Below are 20,379 nucleotides of genomic sequence, written 5' to 3'. Positions count from 1 at the left end.
AATGTAGATTAAAATACTTATATTTCTAATAAAATATTTAATTGCCTCAATGCCATCTAATTTCTTTTATTCAAACTTTTTTCAGGTTTGGGTCTGTTGCTTCTTGAAAGTTCATCTTTTCAAATTTACTCTGTATCTCACTTTCTGCTGACTTTGCTATGCGGTTTCAGATAACGGCTATTATTCCTTGTAAGTTCTCATATAGTAATATAACCCATTAACCAAAAAAGTGCTCACACTGTACTTTTATTGTTTGGGCTAAATTTGATACGGACAAGTTAAGAAAATAAAAACAGTGTGGGTATTAGGCAGCAAGTAAAAAGAGTAAGTTAGAGCCATATCTGATCTGGAAGGCTGTACTATTAAAGGCAAAAAGCAGGTTGCAGTATGATGTATTATTATAATAATAATATGCAGAAAAGATCCTTTCCCAAATGAGCATATGTTCTAAATATAAGCAGGAAGAAAGGGACAGAAGGATAAATATCAGGCTGTTAACTTTATTTCGCTTGGTTGTTGGTGACAGTAGGGAAGCCTGAGGTTAAAAATGGGGACAGACAGCCGGTATTAATATATCTATTTTTTTCTTTATATTGTATTGTTTTACCTTTGAAATATCTTCTTTAAAGGGAATTTATAAATAAAACTTTAAAATGTAATCCTATTAATGGAGTTTTCAATTAATAAGCCTTTGTAGAGAAATTAAGCCTGAAATTTTAGGGCAGAGATTCTGTACTGTTTCTGGTGGGTAAAAGGGTATATACTTCATAAAATCAAATTGCATCTTAGACGAGTAACAAATAATCCACGAAGACCATGAATGTGAAAATGGCTTCCATCAGAAATACATCATACCTTAAGGCACTGTTATGAACAAAAATAATAATTATTTCCCTTTAAAAGTGGTTTCTGTTAACAAGAGACATAAAAATTGAACTATGTAGCAAAATTCAAACTTTTTACTTGTATTAATTAATAAAAAATACTGCAGTGTCATGGAGGGAGACTAATATTTACCCAAAGAAGAACCTTCAATAAAGCTTTTAATACTCACGGATTTTATATTAAAAAAAAGTCAAAGCAACAGAGATATAAATATCCTTTTATAAAACGACTTTTCTTCTTGAAAAACAGTCACTTACACGCTTTTATTTTGAAGTAAATTTAAAGATGGTGATCTAGAAACCACAAGTATTTCCGGGTAAGGCTGAAGACCCATTTGTTTATTATCTTTCAACTTTTGAACAATAACTTTGGCAAATTCTTCTCCTTGGATGTCAGTAGTATCTAGTAATTGTCTGACTTTTGAGGTCCTTGTAGGTTTGGTACTAATAAGTTCATAGTCCTCTTTCATGATCAAGTCCCTGGACAGAAGGGCATCTAGTGACTGGTTAAGGCAGGCTTCTGTCATTTGGTTCACAATGTCTTCCCTTTTGCTCTGGATCCACTGCTGGGCTATACCAGGCTGCAGACGTTCTGAAAAAGAGCAAGGAATGAATAATTTAAAAGATGAGGACAGATACATAGCAATAAGTAAAATTCCCTGAAAAATCAATAAAGCATAAAACCTAATTTTCCTATGATTGTGCCAATATGGAACACCAGTATTTGGGAGAATGCTATGATTTTTCAGGAAACACTCAGAGATTTGGGCTATCTCCCCCTCACTCCCCAGAAAAGGCACTGCCTTTTTATATGGTATAAATCAAAAACCACTTTATGTCATCATTCCCATCTTCTGGCATTTGTTCAGTTTTGTTTAATGTCCATTTTGTTTCAAATATAAAAGATACCTGCAAATGTTAATTAGTAATATGTTAATACCTCCTCTTAGTACTGCCTCCCTATTTAGATGTTCACAGAATACCATTTGGGCCATGTCATCATTCCCATCTCCTGGGATTTATTTTCCTACTTAAGAAGGTATGTATTTATCATATTGAGGAAATAAAGACAAATAAATCTCACTGTATGGTAAACCCACTGAACATAGATAGGTAAGCTAAATGGCATCACTTACAAGGTGTTTCACAGTAAATATTTACCTGAGTTTCCTGCAGTTGAGAGTGGATTTATTATTGCTGAAGAGCATAGAATGGTCTTGTGATCACAGAATGCAGCCCTTTGAGACGCAGAAATGGTGCTATCCCAACTGTGATTTCCAGGACAGCGATGCAGCGTCATAAAAGAACAGTGTTGAGTTTTTCCTACAAAATACAACATCTTCATTAGAGGTGGAATACGCCTTAGAAATTCCTATTGGCTAACATGTCAACATCTGAGCAGACAGAAGGTAGGCTCCAATGTCTTTAGTTTCCACTAATATTAAGGCTAGTTCAGAAACCTAATTCTGCAAGTAGATATTTCTTAAAACAAAAAAGGGTTTATATGGAATGCTTTCACTACAATTTGTCAGCAATTGTCTGTCCTATGTAAATTATAAATCATAGAATTTTACTTCTTCACATAGTCCCATATTTTTCCTGTGTCTTCTTACTCCTTCTGAAGTTTAAGTATGTTCTCTAAATCTATATATGATGTCTGTCTTTCTGCTTTCTCTTCTGGGAATCCCACTCAGCCTCAGGGACTTAATCATCCCCTCTATTCCCCAATCCACACAATTACGTTTTCTGTCTTCAGTGAACTTTTGCCTTATATATTCCCTCCCTCCCTCCCTTCCCTCCTTCCCTCCCTACCTCTCTCCCTCCCTCCTCCCTTTTTTATTTTTTGGAGTTTGTCACCCAGGCTGGAGTGCAATGGTTGCGATCTCAGCTCACTGCAACCTCCACCTCCCAGGTTTAAGAGATTCTCCTGCCTATGCCTCTCAAGTAGCTGGGATTACAGTTCCATGCTACCACAACTGGCTAATTTCTGTATTTTTAGTAGAGATGGAATTTCACTATGTTGGCCAGGCTGGTCTCGAACTCCTGACCTCAGGTGATCCGCCCGTCTCAGCCTACCAAAGTTCTAAGATTACAGTTGTGAGCCAACACACTCAGCAGTGAACCTTAATCTTATATTTTCAAAAGCCCTCTGGACATCAGCCCTTTGTGTGCTCCTAGTACCTCAAATTAAAAACAAAAAACAAAAAACATTGAAAGTGTAATGTTTCTTTTTTTTTTTTGGAGACGGAGTCTCGCTCTGCCGCCCAGGCTGGAGTGCAGTGGCCGGATCTCAGCTCACTGCAAGCTCTGCGTCCCTGGTTTACGCCATTCTCCTGCCTCAGCCTCCCGAATAGCTGGGACTACAGGCGCCCGCCACGTCGCCTGGCAAGTTTTTTGTATTTTTTAGTAGAGATGGGGTTTCACCGTGTTAGCCAGGATGGTCTCGATCTCCTGACCTCGTGATCCGCCCGTCTCGGCCTCCCAAAGTGCTGGGATTACAGGCTTGAGCCACCGCACCCGGCTGAAAGTGTAATGTTTCTTAACTCTAAAACTTGTTTTAACTTCTTCTTTTTTTTCTTTAATTGAGACAGAGTCTTGCTCTGTCACTCAGGCTGGAGTGCAGTGGCGCAATCTCAGCTCACTGCAACCCCTGCCTCCTGGGTTCAAGCGTTTCTTGTGCCTCAGCCTCCCAAGGAGCTGGGATTACAGGTGTGCACCATCATACCCACTCATTTTTTTGTATTTTTAGTAGAGATGGGGTTTTGCCATGTTGGCCAGACTGGTCTCGAACTCCTGGCCTCAAGTGATTTGCCCACCTTGGCCTCGCAAAATTCTGGGATTACATGTGTGAGCCACCGCACGCAACATGTTTTAACTTCTATTTCTTTTAATGGCACCAACATTCTCCCAGTCCCTAGGCTTAACAATTTATTTGGCTTTACCGCTTTTTTCTCTCATCGCTCCTCTAAGTGAAAAGTTACAAAGTCCTATCATCTAGTTGTCTATAACATCTCATATACCACCCCTCCTTTCTTTCACTCTGTATCGGTTCTTAATAATCTCTCATGGGTACTACAGTAATAGTCTCCTAACTGATCTCGCCATCTCAAGTTTCCTTTTCCTTTCAAAATATCCTACACATTCCAGCCAGAATGAATCTTCCCAAGGTAAAAAATTTTATGTCACTCCCTTGCTCAAAAAATTGCAATAGTTGCTTCCTACTCAAGTAAAAAAGTCCAAATAGTTTAGCTGAAGGTTAGAATTCCTGATGATATGACTCCAATCTACTTAGCTTTTATCTTCTTTCATTCATCTTCTTTACTAGCTAAACCAAATTACTCCCTGTTCTCTGTATTTTCTTGCTTCTGTACCTGTATGTTGTTCCTTTTCCCTGGAATGCCTATCCTTTGTTATTACAGATCCAGCCTTCAGCCAGAAATAATTTCATGATGACAACATGGTAGAGTGACATGATAATATTTATCAAAAGTCTTAGATGTGCCAGCTACTAGCTATGTGATCCAGAGTCCTTAAATCTGTAAAATAAGGACATTTCTCTCACAAGGTTGTTGTGCAAGTCCTTTGTATAGTGTTACTTTTCCCATACTACCATAGCTCTAGATCTATGTCTCTCTTATATCACTTTCCATTTCATATAATAGTTATTTAGAAACACTTCTCCTTTTTCTTATAAGAGATTTTTTTTTGCGGACATTTTCTGGCAGTGTCTAACATAATGCCTTTTTTAAAGAATTTATTTTTTGACATAAAGTCTTACTCTGTCACCCAGGATGGAGTGCGGTGGTGCAATCTCGGCTCACTGCAACCTCCCTCCTGGGTTCAAGCAATCTTTCCGTGTCAGCCTCCAAAGTAGCTGAGACTATGGGTACCCACCACTATGACTGGCTAATTTTTGTATTTTTAGTAGAGATGGGATTTCACCATGTTAGCCAGGCTGGTCTCGAACTCCTGACCTCAGGTGATCTGCCCACCTTGGCCACCCAACATGCTGGGATTATAGGTGTGAACCACTGCGCCTGGCCAAACATAATGCCTTAAAACTTAAATGTATTTGTTGAATATCACACTACTATTTTTTCATATCTTTAGACTCTGTCACTTTAAAACATGAGTTATAAATGCAAATTAAAGTTCCATAGAAATCATGACTGCTTGCCAGAAATATGATCTTGAAAGAAAATGGAAGACTTGCAAGTAAATAATGATTGGAAAATTTACATACTAGATAAAAAATCATTGTCTTGAGGAACTGGCAGGGACCTTGAAGTTTCATGAGAACCATTATTTTCATGGAGCTGAGAGGATCCACATGATTCCTAAAGTAAATAGAAAATAAAGGGTTTAGGTTAATAAAAATTATAGAGCTTTAATTTCTGAATAGTTCTTGTTTGTGGCTTATCACAAATGAAGGTAAAAACTACTAATTTTTTTTTTTTTTTTGAGGCAGGGTCTCACTCTGTTGCCCAGTCAGGAGTGCAGTGGCACAACCTAGGCTTACTGCAGCCCTGCCCTCCTGAACTCAGGTGAACCTCCCATCTCAGCCTCCTGAATAGCTGGGTTTATAGGTACACACCACCACACCATGCTAAATGTTGTATTCTTTGTAGAAATGGGGTTTCACTACGTTGCCCAGGTTGGTCTTAAACTCTTGCAATCAAGTGATCCACCAGCCTTGGCCACATAAAGTGCTGGGATTACAGGTGTGAGCCATTGTGCCCAGCCTACAAAAGTACTAAAAATTATACTTTACAAAATTAAAGAAACACATACATCTATAAAATAACCAACAAAGATAAACTTATTTTCTTAATTAACACAAATGGGGGAAATAGGGGAATAATGTAACATCAGAATAATTATTTTTTCAGTATTTTCTACATGATCTCAGAGACTGCGGCTAGTAACTAGAATAGTGAATGAGAAATTTGGTATCTGCAAGTCTGGTCTCCTACAGATTTAGAAATGCCTGTTCTCAGCACCTCAGGTTCCTTCCACATGGAGGCACAGGAAACCATGGAAAAAGTAATGGAGAACTCTACTCCTAGCTCTGTCATGGAATTACTAGCTAACTTTCAATAAGGCATTTAAACTCTCTGGCTCTCAGGTTTTTGGCTGTATTATCCACACTATCTATTTAAAAATATGCACGAATGGGCTCAAGGATCAAATGAAATACTGTACATCAAGTGATTAAAAAAGTGATGTACTATTTTTAAGGTTCGTTTTGAAGATACTACAGGTTGAGTATTCCTTATCTGAAATGCTTGGAACCAGATGTGTTTGGAATTTTGGACTTTTTTCAGATTTTGGAATATTTGTATATATATAATGAGATATCTTGGGGATGGGACTCAAGTCTAAATATAAAATTCATTTATGTTTCATATATACCTTATACACACAGCCTGAAGATAACTTAACTCAATATTTTAAAATAATTTTGTGCCTGAAACAAAGTTTTTTTTTTTGAGATGGAGTCATCCAGGGTGGACTGCAGTGGTGCAATCTTGGCTCGCTCAAATAATTCTCCTGCCTCGACCCCCAGAGTAGCTGGGATTACAGGCATGGGCCACCATGCCCAGTATGTTTAGTAGAGATGGGGTTTTGCCATGTTGGCCAGCTGGTCTCGAACTCCTGACCTCAAGTGATCCACCCACCTTGGCCTCCCAAAGTTTTGGGATTACAGACTTGAGCCACCGTGCCCACCTGTAAAACAATGTTTTGACTGCAACCCATCATATGAGGTCAGATGTTGCTATGGTTTGACATGGTTTATTTGTCCCCACTAAATCTCATGTTGAAATTTGATCCCCAATGTGGTGGTGTTGGGAGGTGAGGCTTAATGGGAGATGTTTGGGTCATGGGGGAAGATCCCTCATGAATAGCTTGGTGCCATTCTAGAAGTGGTGAATGGATTCCTGAGAGAGCAAGCTGTTAAATACCCTGACTTCCTCATTTTCACTCTCCTGCATCCTGTTTCACCATGTGATTTCTCTGCATAGCTTGCTCCCCTTCCACTTTCCAACATGAGTGCCAACAGCCTAAGGCCCTCATCAGATTCAGCTGCCCAATCCTGAACTTTCTGGCTACCAGAATTGTGAGCCAAATAAACCTCTTTTCTTTATAAATTACCTAGTCTCAGGTATTTCGTTATAGCAACACTAAACAGACTAACACAAGTGTGGAATTTTCCACTTGTGGCATCATGTTGGTGTTCAAAGTTTTGGATTGTAGAGCGTTTTGGATTTTTGGATTAGGGATGCTCAATCTATGTTACTTTTCTGATTCTGTAAAATGAACATACATATACATTCTTAAAAGAAATGACTAATTCAGACTAATATAAGTCTGACTGAATGCTACTAAAGAAATTTTTCTTCTTGGGCAGCAATGTTAGCCTTTCATTAATTATGATAAGAGGTAAGAACAAGGTAGCATAAATATAGTGTTAAAACTGTAATCAATGATTTGCCTACATACTACCGTGGGACGTTGTTTATTGTATAAACCAATGACAGCGACAGAACTCAATGCCAAATAAAGAAGCAATAATTGTGATTTGATGGGATGAACAATAAACTGAGAATCAGTAGAGCTGAGTTTCAAGTTGGAGATTGCCATGAGCTACCAAACAAATCCTAAAAGCTACCTGGACTTTAGTTTTCCTTCTATAAAAGAAGGGCTTAGACCAAATGATTTTTTCAAATTCTTCTCACATTTTGAGTTTAATGTAACTTTTTTTTTTTTTTTACCTCTTGTGGACCATGATTTACAGGTATATTCAGAGATAATTCCATTTTCTTCTTGTCACATAGGTGAATGGTACTTGAAACACTCTGTAACTGGAATGAATACATAAATACATATACACTTTAACTGGAGGTGATTAGGAAATCATAGAAGTAAAATACAATCTAACACATTTTATATGTTTGTGCAAAATACATGGAAAGAAAATATAAAGAGTTGGGAATATAACATATAACTGAAGGAAGAGACAGTGTAGAACAGGGGAAATAACTTTAGAAACACAGACTTTGAATCCTACCTAATATTAATTGGTTACCTTCTCTCAGTGTCTCAGAGCTTCAACCTTAAAATCTAATAATACCTACATGCAGGATGGTTCTAGAGATTGAGCTTACAAATACGAAATAACTGGTATAAACTAGGTACTTAATAAATTTTTGGGAGTGTACTGTATGTCTATCTATAATTATTTACCACATTTTAGGCACTGTGCCTGTAAGTACTATTATTATTTTCATCTTATAGTTAAGAGATTGAGGCTTAGACTAAGTAAAGGAGGTAGAGTGTCAATAATGGAATGGTGGGGCCATGGAGCCAATCAGATGTGATTTAGATTCCCACATCTGTTTGATGTGGGACATTAGATTTAATCTCAGTTTACTTATCTGTACACTGGAGATAAAAATACCTATTTTGAAGGATTACTGTAAAGAACATGAAAAGTAATATACGCAAAAAGGCCCTAACATTACTTGTAAGCATTCAATAAATGGTAGCTGCTGAGTAGATGATTTACTTAAATACTATTCTTTTGTGTTAAAATTAAGTGATTTATTCCTGTCTATATAGCTAGGCTTGGATTACTTTCCATCACTACTCAGTGATTTAAAAACCTATCAATCATTTTCTTCCCCAGACCATCATAATGCCAACTATTCTTCAGAATTTGGAAACTGGTGAATTCACACCCAGCCATCCATTATGCACATTTATGACTGCATGCTCCATTTACATGGCTAAGGAACTTCAGGAGGAAATTACTCCTATTCATCTGTATATATAATGTACCTAGCACAGGGCTTTATACACAGCAGTTCAATAAACATCTATAAATATACTGTTATATGACCCTTTAAAATGAGTTTTTGGTTTTGTCTCTGTTATGTAAGGTTTTTCTGTGCTTATAAAATTTGCCAAAACATTTCTGATAATGCAATATCCTTGAATTAGTAACACTTTTTCATAACTGATCAGTTATGATCATTCAAATTACTTGTGAACTAGTGAATCAGTCCCTAAGAAGAAATGAATTGAAAAAAACTATTTTTGTTCAGTGTTTATTATTCAAGATATAGAAGCCAATTACCTAGGAAAACATAAATTATGGGAGCTGCTTCCAAGAGTTGAAAAAATGTAGGAAACTCAAAACAAATTTCCCTACTAATCTTGGCTTTCAGAATTTTTTTTTCTTAAGAGACAGGGTCTTGGTATGTTGCCCAGGTTGGACTAGAACTCCTGGGCTCAAGCGATCCTCCTGCTTCAGCTTTCAGAATAACTGGGACTATAGTATAGGCATGTACCATCACATCTAGCTCAGAAATTTCTTTATGAAGAATCTTATTTAATTTGTGTTCCACTGTTGTCCCTGACATTAGCTTACTGTGTGAGGTGTACATAAGTGACTAACTTCCCTATACGGTAGTACCCCTCTCATCTTGGTTTCACTTTCCGCATTTTCTATTACCCTGCTCAACTGTGGTTTCGAAATATTAAATGTAAAATTCTAGAAATAAACAATTCATAAGTTTTAAGTCACATTCAGTTCTAAGTAGTATGATGAAATCTCATACCCTACAGCTCCATTCCACTCAGGATGTGAATCATCCCTTTGCCCAGCATATCCATGCTGTATAAGCTACCACCCTGTCAGTATTAGAACAACTGTCAGGATCACAGTACTTGTACTCAAGGAACTCTTTTTTTTTTTGAGACAGCGTCTCACTCTGTCACCCTGGCTGGAGTGCCAGCTCACTGTAGCCTCTACCTCCTGGGTTCCAGTGATCCTCCTTTCTCAGCCCTGAGTAGCTAGGACTACAGGCATGTGCCACCACACCCAGCTTTTTTTTTTTTTTTTTTTGTATTTTTTGTAGAGATGGGGTTTTGCCACATTGTCTAGGCTGGTCAAGTAACTCATTACTAATTAAGTCAACTCTTACTACTAATGGCCCAAAGTGCAAGAATAGTGATGCTGGAATATTGTTAGAATTGTTCTATTTTATTGTCAGTTATTGTTAATGTATTACTGTGCCTATCTTATAAATTAAACCTTATCATAGGTATATATGCATAGGAAAAGTATGTATGTCTATATCATAGGTATGTATGTACAGTATACATAGGGTTCAGTGTTACCCATGGTTTCAGGCATTTACCGGGGTCTTGGAATGTATCTCCCATGGATAAGGGAAGACCTTAGTTATCTCATCTATAAAACCAGATGATATTCTTGCCCTATAAGTATCACAGAATCGATACAAGATTTTTTTTTTTTTTAAAGAACAATCCTAAGTGGAAAATATATGGCAACTTAAAAAGTAGCTGAGTGTGGTAGCATACGCCTGTAGTTTCAAGCTACTGGAGACGCTGAGGTAGGAGGATTGCTTGAGCCCAGCACTTCGAGGTTGCAGTGAGCTATGATCCTCGGCACTCCAGCCTGGGTGACAGAGGGATACCCCATCTTTACAAACTAAAAAAAAATTTTGAATCTATTAAGGAATAGAGAAATTGGTATTCTCTGGAAAACACTACCTACTCAGAAGTGGTGGAGCCAGTGAGAAGTTACTAAAAGAACAAAAACACAGTTCCTCTTTAGTTCCTTCCTTTATGCATTTCCTTTGAAACCAAGGGTTATGTCACTAGATCCAGCAAGCCGCAAGGGGCAAGCAATGTCACTTGGTTATAAAAATTGTAAATTTTGCTTGTTCGCACCCCACAAGTTTAGCTAACGGCTGGTTTTTATATTGTATATTAACTACAATTTAATGAAACCCACATCCCCTAACAAATCACAGTTCGTTAGGGCAAAGTAAGCATAGTTTAGCACTTGCCTTAATGAACTGTGGTTGCTTTTTAAACAATTTTGAGTAATATTGAAAAAAAAAAAACAAAACAAAAAAACAACCCTGCAGTAATAGGTCCCTTCAATTGTTCCGACCCACAAGAATCAGAGTGAGTAAATAACACAGCTCTCCCAGGTAATTCATATCAACTCTTACTGCTACCTTGGTCTATAAAACATGAAGTGTTTGAGAGGAAAAATGAAAAAACAAACACACTTTGGTCTCAAATATAATAAAAATTCTACAGTTAAACTTGGCAAGGAATGTCAGAAAAAAAATGTACATTAAATTAAAAGAGAAGTGCGAGAACCCAGACATCTATAATTCTCTAGGCATTACAACTTTAGGAAAATAAATGTACATTAAAAAACAAACAAATGCCTCTAATGGCTCAGTGCATTCATTGTAAACAAGTGGCTGTGATTATACATTTTTAAACTTACGTCTGATATATAAGCGTTCTGGAAATGTCTTTTTTTTTTCCTTTTTATTTTTTTACATTTTAAATAAAGGTAGGGTCCTGCTATGTGGCCCAGCTGGTCTCAAACTCCTGGGCTCAAGTGATTCACTCGCCTTGGCCTTCCAAAGTGCTGGGATTACAGGTGTGAGTCACCACGCCTGGTCCTGGAAATGTCTTTAAAATCTGAAGGTGGCCATTTGAATGAAATAGAAAAGCTTTTGGTGACAAAGGAAAAGTAGTATTGATAGTCTCTGGTAAATTTTCTCACTCCAAAACTGTAGCTTATATCTGTGAAAAGTATATATATTAAAAACTACACTTAACTAAAAATCTCCATGAATAATATATAGTTGTTTAAATTTCTAATTTCCAGCATTCCATTTGGCAATTTACCTTTGTTTTCTTTAGCTGAATAACAGCTTCAAGAAAAGTTATCTCTTCAAATGTTCTCAAAACTGGTTCAAGTTCTATTAAACATTCTACATAAGAGAAAAAAAATATATAGGTTGAATTCAGATTGCTTCTAATTATTAAAGTGAAATGTTAACATTTAACATACAAGGCCTCAAGTCAGTTCTTCCCAAAGTGATGACATTCAGCTGTTTTATGAGCTTTATTACTGACATAAAGATAGACATAAGCAACAATGGAATAGGGCTGAGAACCTAAAAAAACTGTTTTTGGACAAACATGCTAAGCCAATTCAATGGGGAAAGGATAGGATAGCCTTTTCAACAAATGATGCTAAAACAGTTGGATATACACCTGGAAACAGATAAATTTAGATACTTATATCACACTACGCATAAAAACTAACTTGAAATGGACCCCACACCTAAATGTAAACATAGGAGAAAATCCTCATGATCTTGGGTTAGGCAAAGTTCTTAGATAAGACATCAAAAATGAAATTCGTTAAAAAACCTGACAATTGGGCCGGGCGCGGTGGCTCAAGCCTGTAAACCCAGCACTTTGGGAGGCCGAGGCGGGCAGATCACGAGGTCAGGAGATTGAGACCATCCTGGCTAACACAGTGAAACCCCATCTCTACTAAAAATACAAAAAAATAAAAAAATAAAAAAATAAATTAGCAGGGCATGGTGGCTGGTGCCTGTAGTCCCAGCTACTCAGGAGGCTGAGGCAGAAGAATGGCGTGAACCCAGGAGGCGGAGCTTGCAGTGAGCCAAGATTGCACCACTGCACTCCAGCCTGGGCAACAGAGCAAGACTCCATCTCAAAAACAAAACAAACAAACAAAAAACCTGAAAATTGGACTTCAAAAAATTTGAACACTTTTGCACTTCAAGACAGTATTAAGAAAAAATAAAAAGAGAAGCTGCAATCTTGCACACTATATTTCCATATCATGTATCTGCTAAAGGGTTTGTATCTACAATATATACAGACCCATGACAATAATAGGAAAAATAGCAAAATTAAAAAACAAGTAAAAGATTTGAATTTCACTAAAGGAGATATACAAATGTCTTCAAGAAGCACATGAAAAGATGCTTAACATCATAAGAAAAGGCACTTTAAAACTGCAATGAGACATCACTCCATACTCACTAAAATATAATTAAAAAGAAAATAGGAAGTGTTGACAGTGATGTGGAGAAAATGAAACCCTCATACATTGCTGGTGGGAATAAAATAATGTAGCTATTCTGGAAAACAGTTTGGCAGTTTCTTAAAAATTAAAGATAAATTTATCATATAGCCCAGCAATTCTACTCACAGATAATTAACCAAGAGAAATGAAAAGATATGTTCACAGACTTGTATGTGAACAGTCATAGCAATATTATTCACATAGGCAACAAGTAGAAACAATCAAAATGTTCATCAACTGGCTAATGGATCAACAAAATGTGATACATCCATACAATGAAGTATTATTCAACAATAAATTACTGAACTATGATTCATGCTGAAACCTGGATGAACTTGAAAAACATTATGCTAAGTGTGAAAAGAGCCAGATGCAAAAGGACCACACATTGTTATCATTCCATTTATATGAAATATCCAGAAAATGCAAATCTAGAAAGAGAATAGATTACTGGTTACGTAGGGTTAGTGATGAGAACAGGCAGTGACTGTAAATAGTTATGAGGGATTTTGTGGGGGTTGATGGAAATACTTTAAAATTGGATTATAGTAATGGCTGCAAACTGTAAAATTATTAATACTAAAAAGTCAATGAATGTATACTTAGAATAGATAAATTTTAAGGTAAGTAAACTATACTTTGATAGGCTTTTGAAAAACAGAATATTTATGATTCCTCTCTGCTACTGTGTTACTTTGCCATTTAATATATACATTAATTGAACAGTTAAATCCATTTTCAGAATGTATATTCTCTAGTCACTTTTTCAACAAAGGTTTACTGATCTTCCTCCTTTCCTTAATTCAGTTAACCTATATTTTTTTTTAAAAGGAAAAATATAGCTTGCTTTTAGTTTTTCAAGCTTCCTTTATTTTTTTTACCAAAATTTCTGTCATTGTGAACTTTTCATTTCTTTTCAGTAGGTTTATCCAAAAGGAGGCATCTTGTGCTTACTCTGGTATCTAGACATCCCTTTGTAATTTCATGTTCTTCCATTTGGTCATATTGACAGAATTTCTTTATTGAATACACTTAAACTTTCCCTATTATTGATTTTTTATTCTTCCCTTCCGTTTCAGGTTCCCAGAACCTGCTTTTCACCATTCCAATATACACCAGAGCCTTAAAATAAAACTGACGGGCTGTATAGGGCAGTAGTGTGTTTATAAATCAATGATGGTACCTTCCCACTGAAAATAGGAAGCTGTCATCCTAGGAAAAAGAAGTTGTGCTTCCATTTAAAAACAAAGTCCAAAACCTAACAATAACAACAAAACAGTAGCATCCCAAAGGCTATATATGAAAAATGCCTAAGGCAGACAACAGTACTTTGTAAGAAATGTGATAAATTAAATACACACACACACACACACTCACTCACACCATACTGTCAGATATAAGGCTGGATATGTTTATAGGCAATATTAGTTAGTCTAAAAATAAACTCTGAGTTCTCATTACTAAAAAAAGCAATGCATTGTATTTTTCATTCAATACTTACATCCACTGTTCATCAGTATTCTATTTACAAATCAAAATTTGCTAAGGTAATGGCTTCATATTTTATTTCTTTCTTTCCAGAGCTATGAGGAAGGGTACATATCTCTGTTGTCCTCTCTTTGCCATTTCCAAACAGTAATTTCTTCTTTCTGTGAAAATTCTAGATCCTCTAAAGTTCATGCCATTGGGCAACACTTCTCTGCAAACTTCCGCTTTTCTCCTATGCTCATTGAAGATTTTGGCTTTTGGCTTACTGACTTATCCACGCTGTACTGATCAGTGCTCCACTGAATACTTGAGAGGAACCCTCTGCAAATCTCTGGGGCTCTTCCTCTGTGTACCTTTTCCCTTCTGGTGCAATGTCCTATGAAGTCTATCTGCCTTGGTCTACCCACACTGTCATCCCTGTCTCCTAGACCCTGAGTGTCAGCTGGGTTCCACCTCAGTTTCCTCTCCCCATGCTGCATCTAGAAACTCTCAAGGCAGGAAGCTGGGCAATTGGAAGGCTCACTTCATTTGTTTCCCGTCCATCAGAGATTGCTGTTCTTTGTTTCCTGATATTTAGTGTCTTAAAAACCACTCTTTCACATATTTTGTCTAGGTTTTTTGGTTGTTTCAGGCAGGAGGGCAAATTGGCCCCGTTACTCCATCTTGACCAGAAGTGGGGTCACTAGTTTCTCTAGATTAACGGCCCAAACTAAACACTAAATACACTAAATACTACTCAGCAATCCTGTTTTGCTTCCCAAATACATCTACTGTTCTCATAGATAAGTGGTTCTTAAAATGTGGTCTAGGGACCCCTGGGGGGGTGGTTCCTGAGGGTTCATGAAGTCAAAACTATATTCAAAGTAACTAGTATTAAGACATTATTTTCCCTGTTTACTGTCATCCCCAAACAAGTATATAGTGGATGTATCCAGAGGCCTATAAATAAGGTGTGATAAGAACACTGCTTCAACAGGTAATGGACTGTGTTCTTGTATATTCCTACATTTTAAAATTCCTTGGTTGCCGGGCGCAGTGGCTCAAGCCTGTAATCCCAGCACTTTGGGAGGCTGAGATGGGCGGATCACGAGGTCAGGAGATCGAGACCATCCTGGCTAACACAGTGAAACCCTGTCTCTACTAAAAAAATAGAAAAAACTAGCTGGACGAGGTGGCGCGCGCCTGTAGTCCCAGCTACTCGGGAGGCTGAGGCAGGAGAATAGCGTGAACCCGGGAGGCAGAGTTTGCAGTGAGCCGAGATCCGGCCACTGCACTCCAGCCTGGGTGACAGAGGGAGACTCTGCCTCAAAAAAAAAAAAAAAAAATTCCTTGGTTTTAATTTCTAATACAGTAAATGCTAATAGATATGACCCACATATACAAAAGCTCTTTGAGGTCCTCAGTAATTTTGAAGAGTATTGAGATCTAAAAGTTTGAGAATTGCTGTCTTACATGATTATCTTGTACTGCTGGAGGAGACACTTAAGTCCTTTTCTTCATGTTTCCAACAGGAAGAGAGAAGTATAGGAGGAATTCTTCCATCTTCTTTCTGCCCCTCAGACTTACCTCATTTGTTAATCTTGGAGAAAAACTCAGCATGCTTATCTGGTTCCTTTGCAGTTTTCTCCTTCTTTTAAAAGTCAGCTTGCCTAAAGAATGCATACATTTTCTGCTTCCCTATGTAGAAGCAGGGTGGGGCCTGTGGTGGGCTGGTAAAGCTATCAACTATAGGGGTAAAATGCCACTAAGCCCATTTGGCTGCAGATCTAAAGGTACATTCTCCAATTAGCTTTATCAGTAATGAAACTGATATTTTGACCACCATCTGTCTTTCTTCCTCATCTTTTTCTTAATATATTCTGAACTTAGAAAGGGAAAGCAGGGGTAAGAGCATTGTATTTTATCTTCCCCTTTTCAACCTCTTACATCCCATCCTTCATCTTTCCTTTGAGCTAGCTGATCATCTGCTCTCACACTACACTGAGAAAATAGAAGCCATGAGAGGGAATTCCTTCAGGGTCCTACAACCAGATCTACAAACTTCTTGTACTTATATCCATCTCTCCAACCTCATTTCTCTTACAGTAGAAAAAAGTGTCCATATACTCATACAAATGTAAACAGTATCACTTGCATTCTGAATACCATTTCCTCCACCTCTCCAGCATTCTGTTTCTGATACTCTCTCTCAGCTCTTGCACTGACAATCTCTGACTCTCCACTGGATCATTTGACCATCAAACACATATTCTATTACTGTTTCTTACCTTTCTCCAGGATTTTTTTTTTTTTTTTTTTTTTAAGAAACAGCATTTTGCTTGTCACCTAGGCTGGAGTGCAAGTGCAGTGGCACGATCATAGCTCACTGCAGCCTCAACATTTTGGGCTCAAGCAATCCTCCTGCCTCAGTCTCCCAAGTAGCTGGGATTACAGACAACGCACCATGTCTGGCTAATTTTTTAATTTTTTTTTTTAGTTGAGACAAGGTCTTGCTGTGCTGCCTAGGCTGGTCTCGAACTCCAGAACTCAAGTAATCCCTCTGCCTTGGTCTCCTAAAGTGCTGGGATTACAGGCATGGGCCACTGTGCCTGTCCATAGGAAAAAAATTTTGACCCCATATCATCCTTTAGCTATCACCTCATTTTTTTCTGCTTCTGTTCAGAGCCAAGCATCTTCCTGGAATTGTCCAAATTTGGCTTCACGTCTTTCTTTCTTTTTTTTTTAAATGTACATCAGTCTTCTATTTTCATATCTCTATTAAAACTCCATTTGTTTGGATTACTGGTGATGACAATGTTAGAAAATCCTGCTTGTCTCATTTGGCCTCCTGGCAGATTAGACATGTCTGACTATACCCCTCCTTGACTTCCAAGACACAAAGACTATACTCTCTACTGTCCTCTCTTCCTCAGTCTCTTTTTCTTCTTCCTTTTCTCAATTTCTAAGTGCTGGGATGCCTCAGAGCTCTACTATGGGTCCCTCTTTGCTATCTACATTACCTTCTTAGATGAACCAGTCCAGACTACCAATATGTTAGTGATGTTCAATTTTATATTAGGATCCTGGACTCTTCCTGGAACAACAGATTCATGTATTGTTGTAGTAGTAGCAGCAGTAATTATGACTGTTTCTACTTGCTGGCTGTTATAAACAATGCTCCTATCACTAATCACATACAAGTCTGTGTGAACAAATGTTTTCATTTATCTTGGGTTACCTGTTAGTGGATTGCTTGGTTGTATGGTAAATTTATCTTTCATTTTTAAGAAACTGCCAAACTGTTTTCCAAAGAGGCAGCATCATTTTATATTCCCACTAACAATGTATAAGGATTTTGGTTTTGCCACATCACTGTCAACACTTGTTATTTTCTGTCTTTAATTATAGCTCTTTTTGTGGGTATAAAGTGGTAACTCATTGCAGTTTTAATTTACATTTCCAAATTACTAATAATATTAAGCATCATTTTATGTGCTTTTTAGCTATTTGTATATCTCCCTTGGTGAAATTCAGATCATTTACTCATTTTAAAATAGGGCTATCTGTCCTATTATTGACTTGTCAGGGTTTTTTATATATTCCAGAATCAAGCCCTTTAGCAGATATATGTTATGCAAATATGTTCTCCCAGTCTGTGGTTCTGCTTTTTTTTTCCTTTTTGGAAATGAGGTCTTGCTATGTTGCCCAGGTTGGAGTACAGTAGCTTTTCACAGGCACGATCACAGTGCACTATTATTTTTTTATTTTTTTTTTTGAGGCGGAGTCTCGCTCTGTCGCCCGGACTGGAATGCAGTGGCCGGATCTCAGCTCACTGCAAGCTCCGCCTCCCGGGTTTTACGCCATTCTCCTGCCTCAGCCTCCCGAGTAGCTGGGACTACAGGCACCCGCCGCCTCGCCCGGCTAGTTTTTGTATTTTTTTTAGTAGAGACGGGGTTTCACCGTGTTCGCCAGGATGGTCTCGATCTCCTGACCTCGTGATCCGCCCGTCTCAGCCTCCCAAAGTGCTGGGATTACAGGCTTGAGCCACCGCGCCCGGCTCACAGTGCACTATTATTATACATCCTCAAAATCCTGGGCTCAAGTGATCCTTCTGCCTCAGCCTCCTAAGTAACTGGGACTAAAGTCGTGGACACTAAATGCCTGGCTTTCTCTTTTCTCAATAGGACCTTTTGAAGTGCAAAAGTTTCCAATGTTTTCAAAGTCTGATTATAAATTTTTTAATGAATCCTATTTATTTTTGATGTCATATTTAAAGATTCTGCCTAACCCTAGGTCATGAAGATTTTCTCCTACATTTACATTTGGATGTCTGATCCATTCTACCTCTGAAATACTATCTTAATTCTGTAACTCTTCTATCTTCAGAATTTCCACCTCAATTAGAAAATTCCTGAAAGTTTCTTTCCTAGCCTCTTTGCTTCTACTTTTGCCTTTCTCCAATCAACTTTCCATACAGCAGTAAGAATTTCACCTATACTTCTTATCAGATCATGTCACTTCCCTGCAAAACATACTTTAATGGCTTTTCACTGCACTTGGAATAAAAATCTAACCTTTTAATGATGGCCAATAGCCTCTCTCTTACCTCTCCAATATCATCTAATTCCTTTCCTTGCCCACTACATTCTAGCTACACAGGCCTTCTCACTGTTTCTTGAGAATATAAAACTTTTTCTCTTCTAGGCTCAGAGCCTTTATGCTTGCTGTTTTGTTTGGTTGAATACTTTTTCTTCAGCATTTGAATGACTGGCTGTTTTTCAAGCTTCAAATCTCAGCTCAAATATTTGCTCCTAAATAAAGGCCTTTGTTTCCCTCCCTTAATCAGTCTATTACCTTGCTTATTTCCTAATAAGACTGTCACAATCTGTATCTTGCTTATTTATTTGTTTTCACTTTGCCTTCTCAACTAGAATGTGAACTAGCTACAGAAAGTTTGTCTTCTTTACTACTCTGTTCCCAGGGCTTACTCCAGTAGGTACATAGCGCATGGTAGGGGTTCAAGATATATTTGTTAAATATATGAAGGAAATTGTTACTCCTATCACACGATTTCTCTTTTTTGTTAGGAATTCTCAGTTCTGCTCTAGAAGGAGTTACTCATATATAAATGCTATGATAAGTCGGAAAATAATTTAAACAACTTCTGGCTAGTCATCTAATTTGCACAATTTTTCAAGAAATATTTTATTCACAGTATAGTAACTAATTCTGTCATTCAAAGAGTCCACGTTAAAACTATATACTCACTTAAGAAAGATGGTCTTTCATCTGGATTTTGTGCCCATCCACTTTCTATTAGAGAGATCATATGTGCTCGGTGAGGTATATCATATGGCAAACTTTCTTCATTAATAACAGGTCGATGTCCTTGTGACACACTATACATTATCTGCAAAGGATTGGTGACATCTGTCAAAACAAATAGATTGCATTCATTAGAAATATATTATGATTCAGCATATTACTTACATCTAAAACTAACTAACAGAAAATAAGTGAATATTAAAAGTTTAGGAATAATGTCTTACCCCCCTTTCTGTAAAAGAAATATATATACCCCAAACCATTGCCAGACTTGTCTGTTCCTATGGTAGGAGTTTATATCCTGATCTCATTAATTCTGGGCTTGGCCATATGATTGGATTTGGTAAACAGAGTATTTGTAAAGCACAGCTGAGCAAAACCTAGCCAAACTAAGAAGGGCTACAGCAACTAATATTTAATGTGAATGAGAAATAAATGTTTATTTCATAAGCTACAGAGATTCCAAGGTTGTTTTCTGTTACACAACAAGCTGACCTACACAAACCTCAAAATAAAGAAATAAACAATATTTTCAGGGAATAAAAAGGACAGATTAGTCTTCAATATTTGCTAGTCTTTATAGAGGGAGCAGTAATTAAATTATCATATAAATAATTTTACAGCTAGACTAGAACTTGGAAATAATAATTTAAAATTCTTACTATGCAGGTGACAAACATGAGGACTCAAGAGATTTTGTGACTTGATCACAGAGTTAATTACTGTCAGAACAAGAATTAA

General features: G+C 37.3%; 1 protein-coding gene across 3 annotated transcripts in view; it reads right to left on the bottom strand.

Annotated features, from left to right (window-relative positions):
* Window positions 1–230: 230 nt before the first annotated feature.
* Window positions 231–20,379, bottom strand: part of RIPK2 (receptor interacting serine/threonine kinase 2) — a 39,135-nt gene continuing 18,986 nt past the window's right edge. For all 3 annotated transcript variants that reach the window (XM_033203661.1, XM_033203663.1, XM_033203662.1), the window contains 6 exons: window positions 19,582–19,743; window positions 11,628–11,713; window positions 7,658–7,747; window positions 5,128–5,221; window positions 2,046–2,207; window positions 231–1,476 (listed from right to left, as the gene is read on the bottom strand). In XM_033203661.1, the coding sequence (XP_033059552.1) occupies window positions 1,139–1,476; window positions 2,046–2,207; window positions 5,128–5,221; window positions 7,658–7,747; window positions 11,628–11,713; window positions 19,582–19,743 (932 nt within the window). In that variant the 3' untranslated portion in view covers window positions 231–1,138. The remainder of the gene's footprint in view (window positions 1,477–2,045; window positions 2,208–5,127; window positions 5,222–7,657; window positions 7,748–11,627; window positions 11,714–19,581; window positions 19,744–20,379) is intronic.

Source organism: Trachypithecus francoisi, unplaced genomic scaffold (assembly GCF_009764315.1).
Source record: "Trachypithecus francoisi isolate TF-2019V2 unplaced genomic scaffold, Tfra_2.0 Lachesis_group7, whole genome shotgun sequence".
In the NCBI taxonomy this organism is placed as follows: domain Eukaryota; kingdom Metazoa; phylum Chordata; class Mammalia; order Primates; family Cercopithecidae; genus Trachypithecus; species Trachypithecus francoisi.
This window is presented reverse-complemented; position numbering and strand designations above follow the sequence as displayed.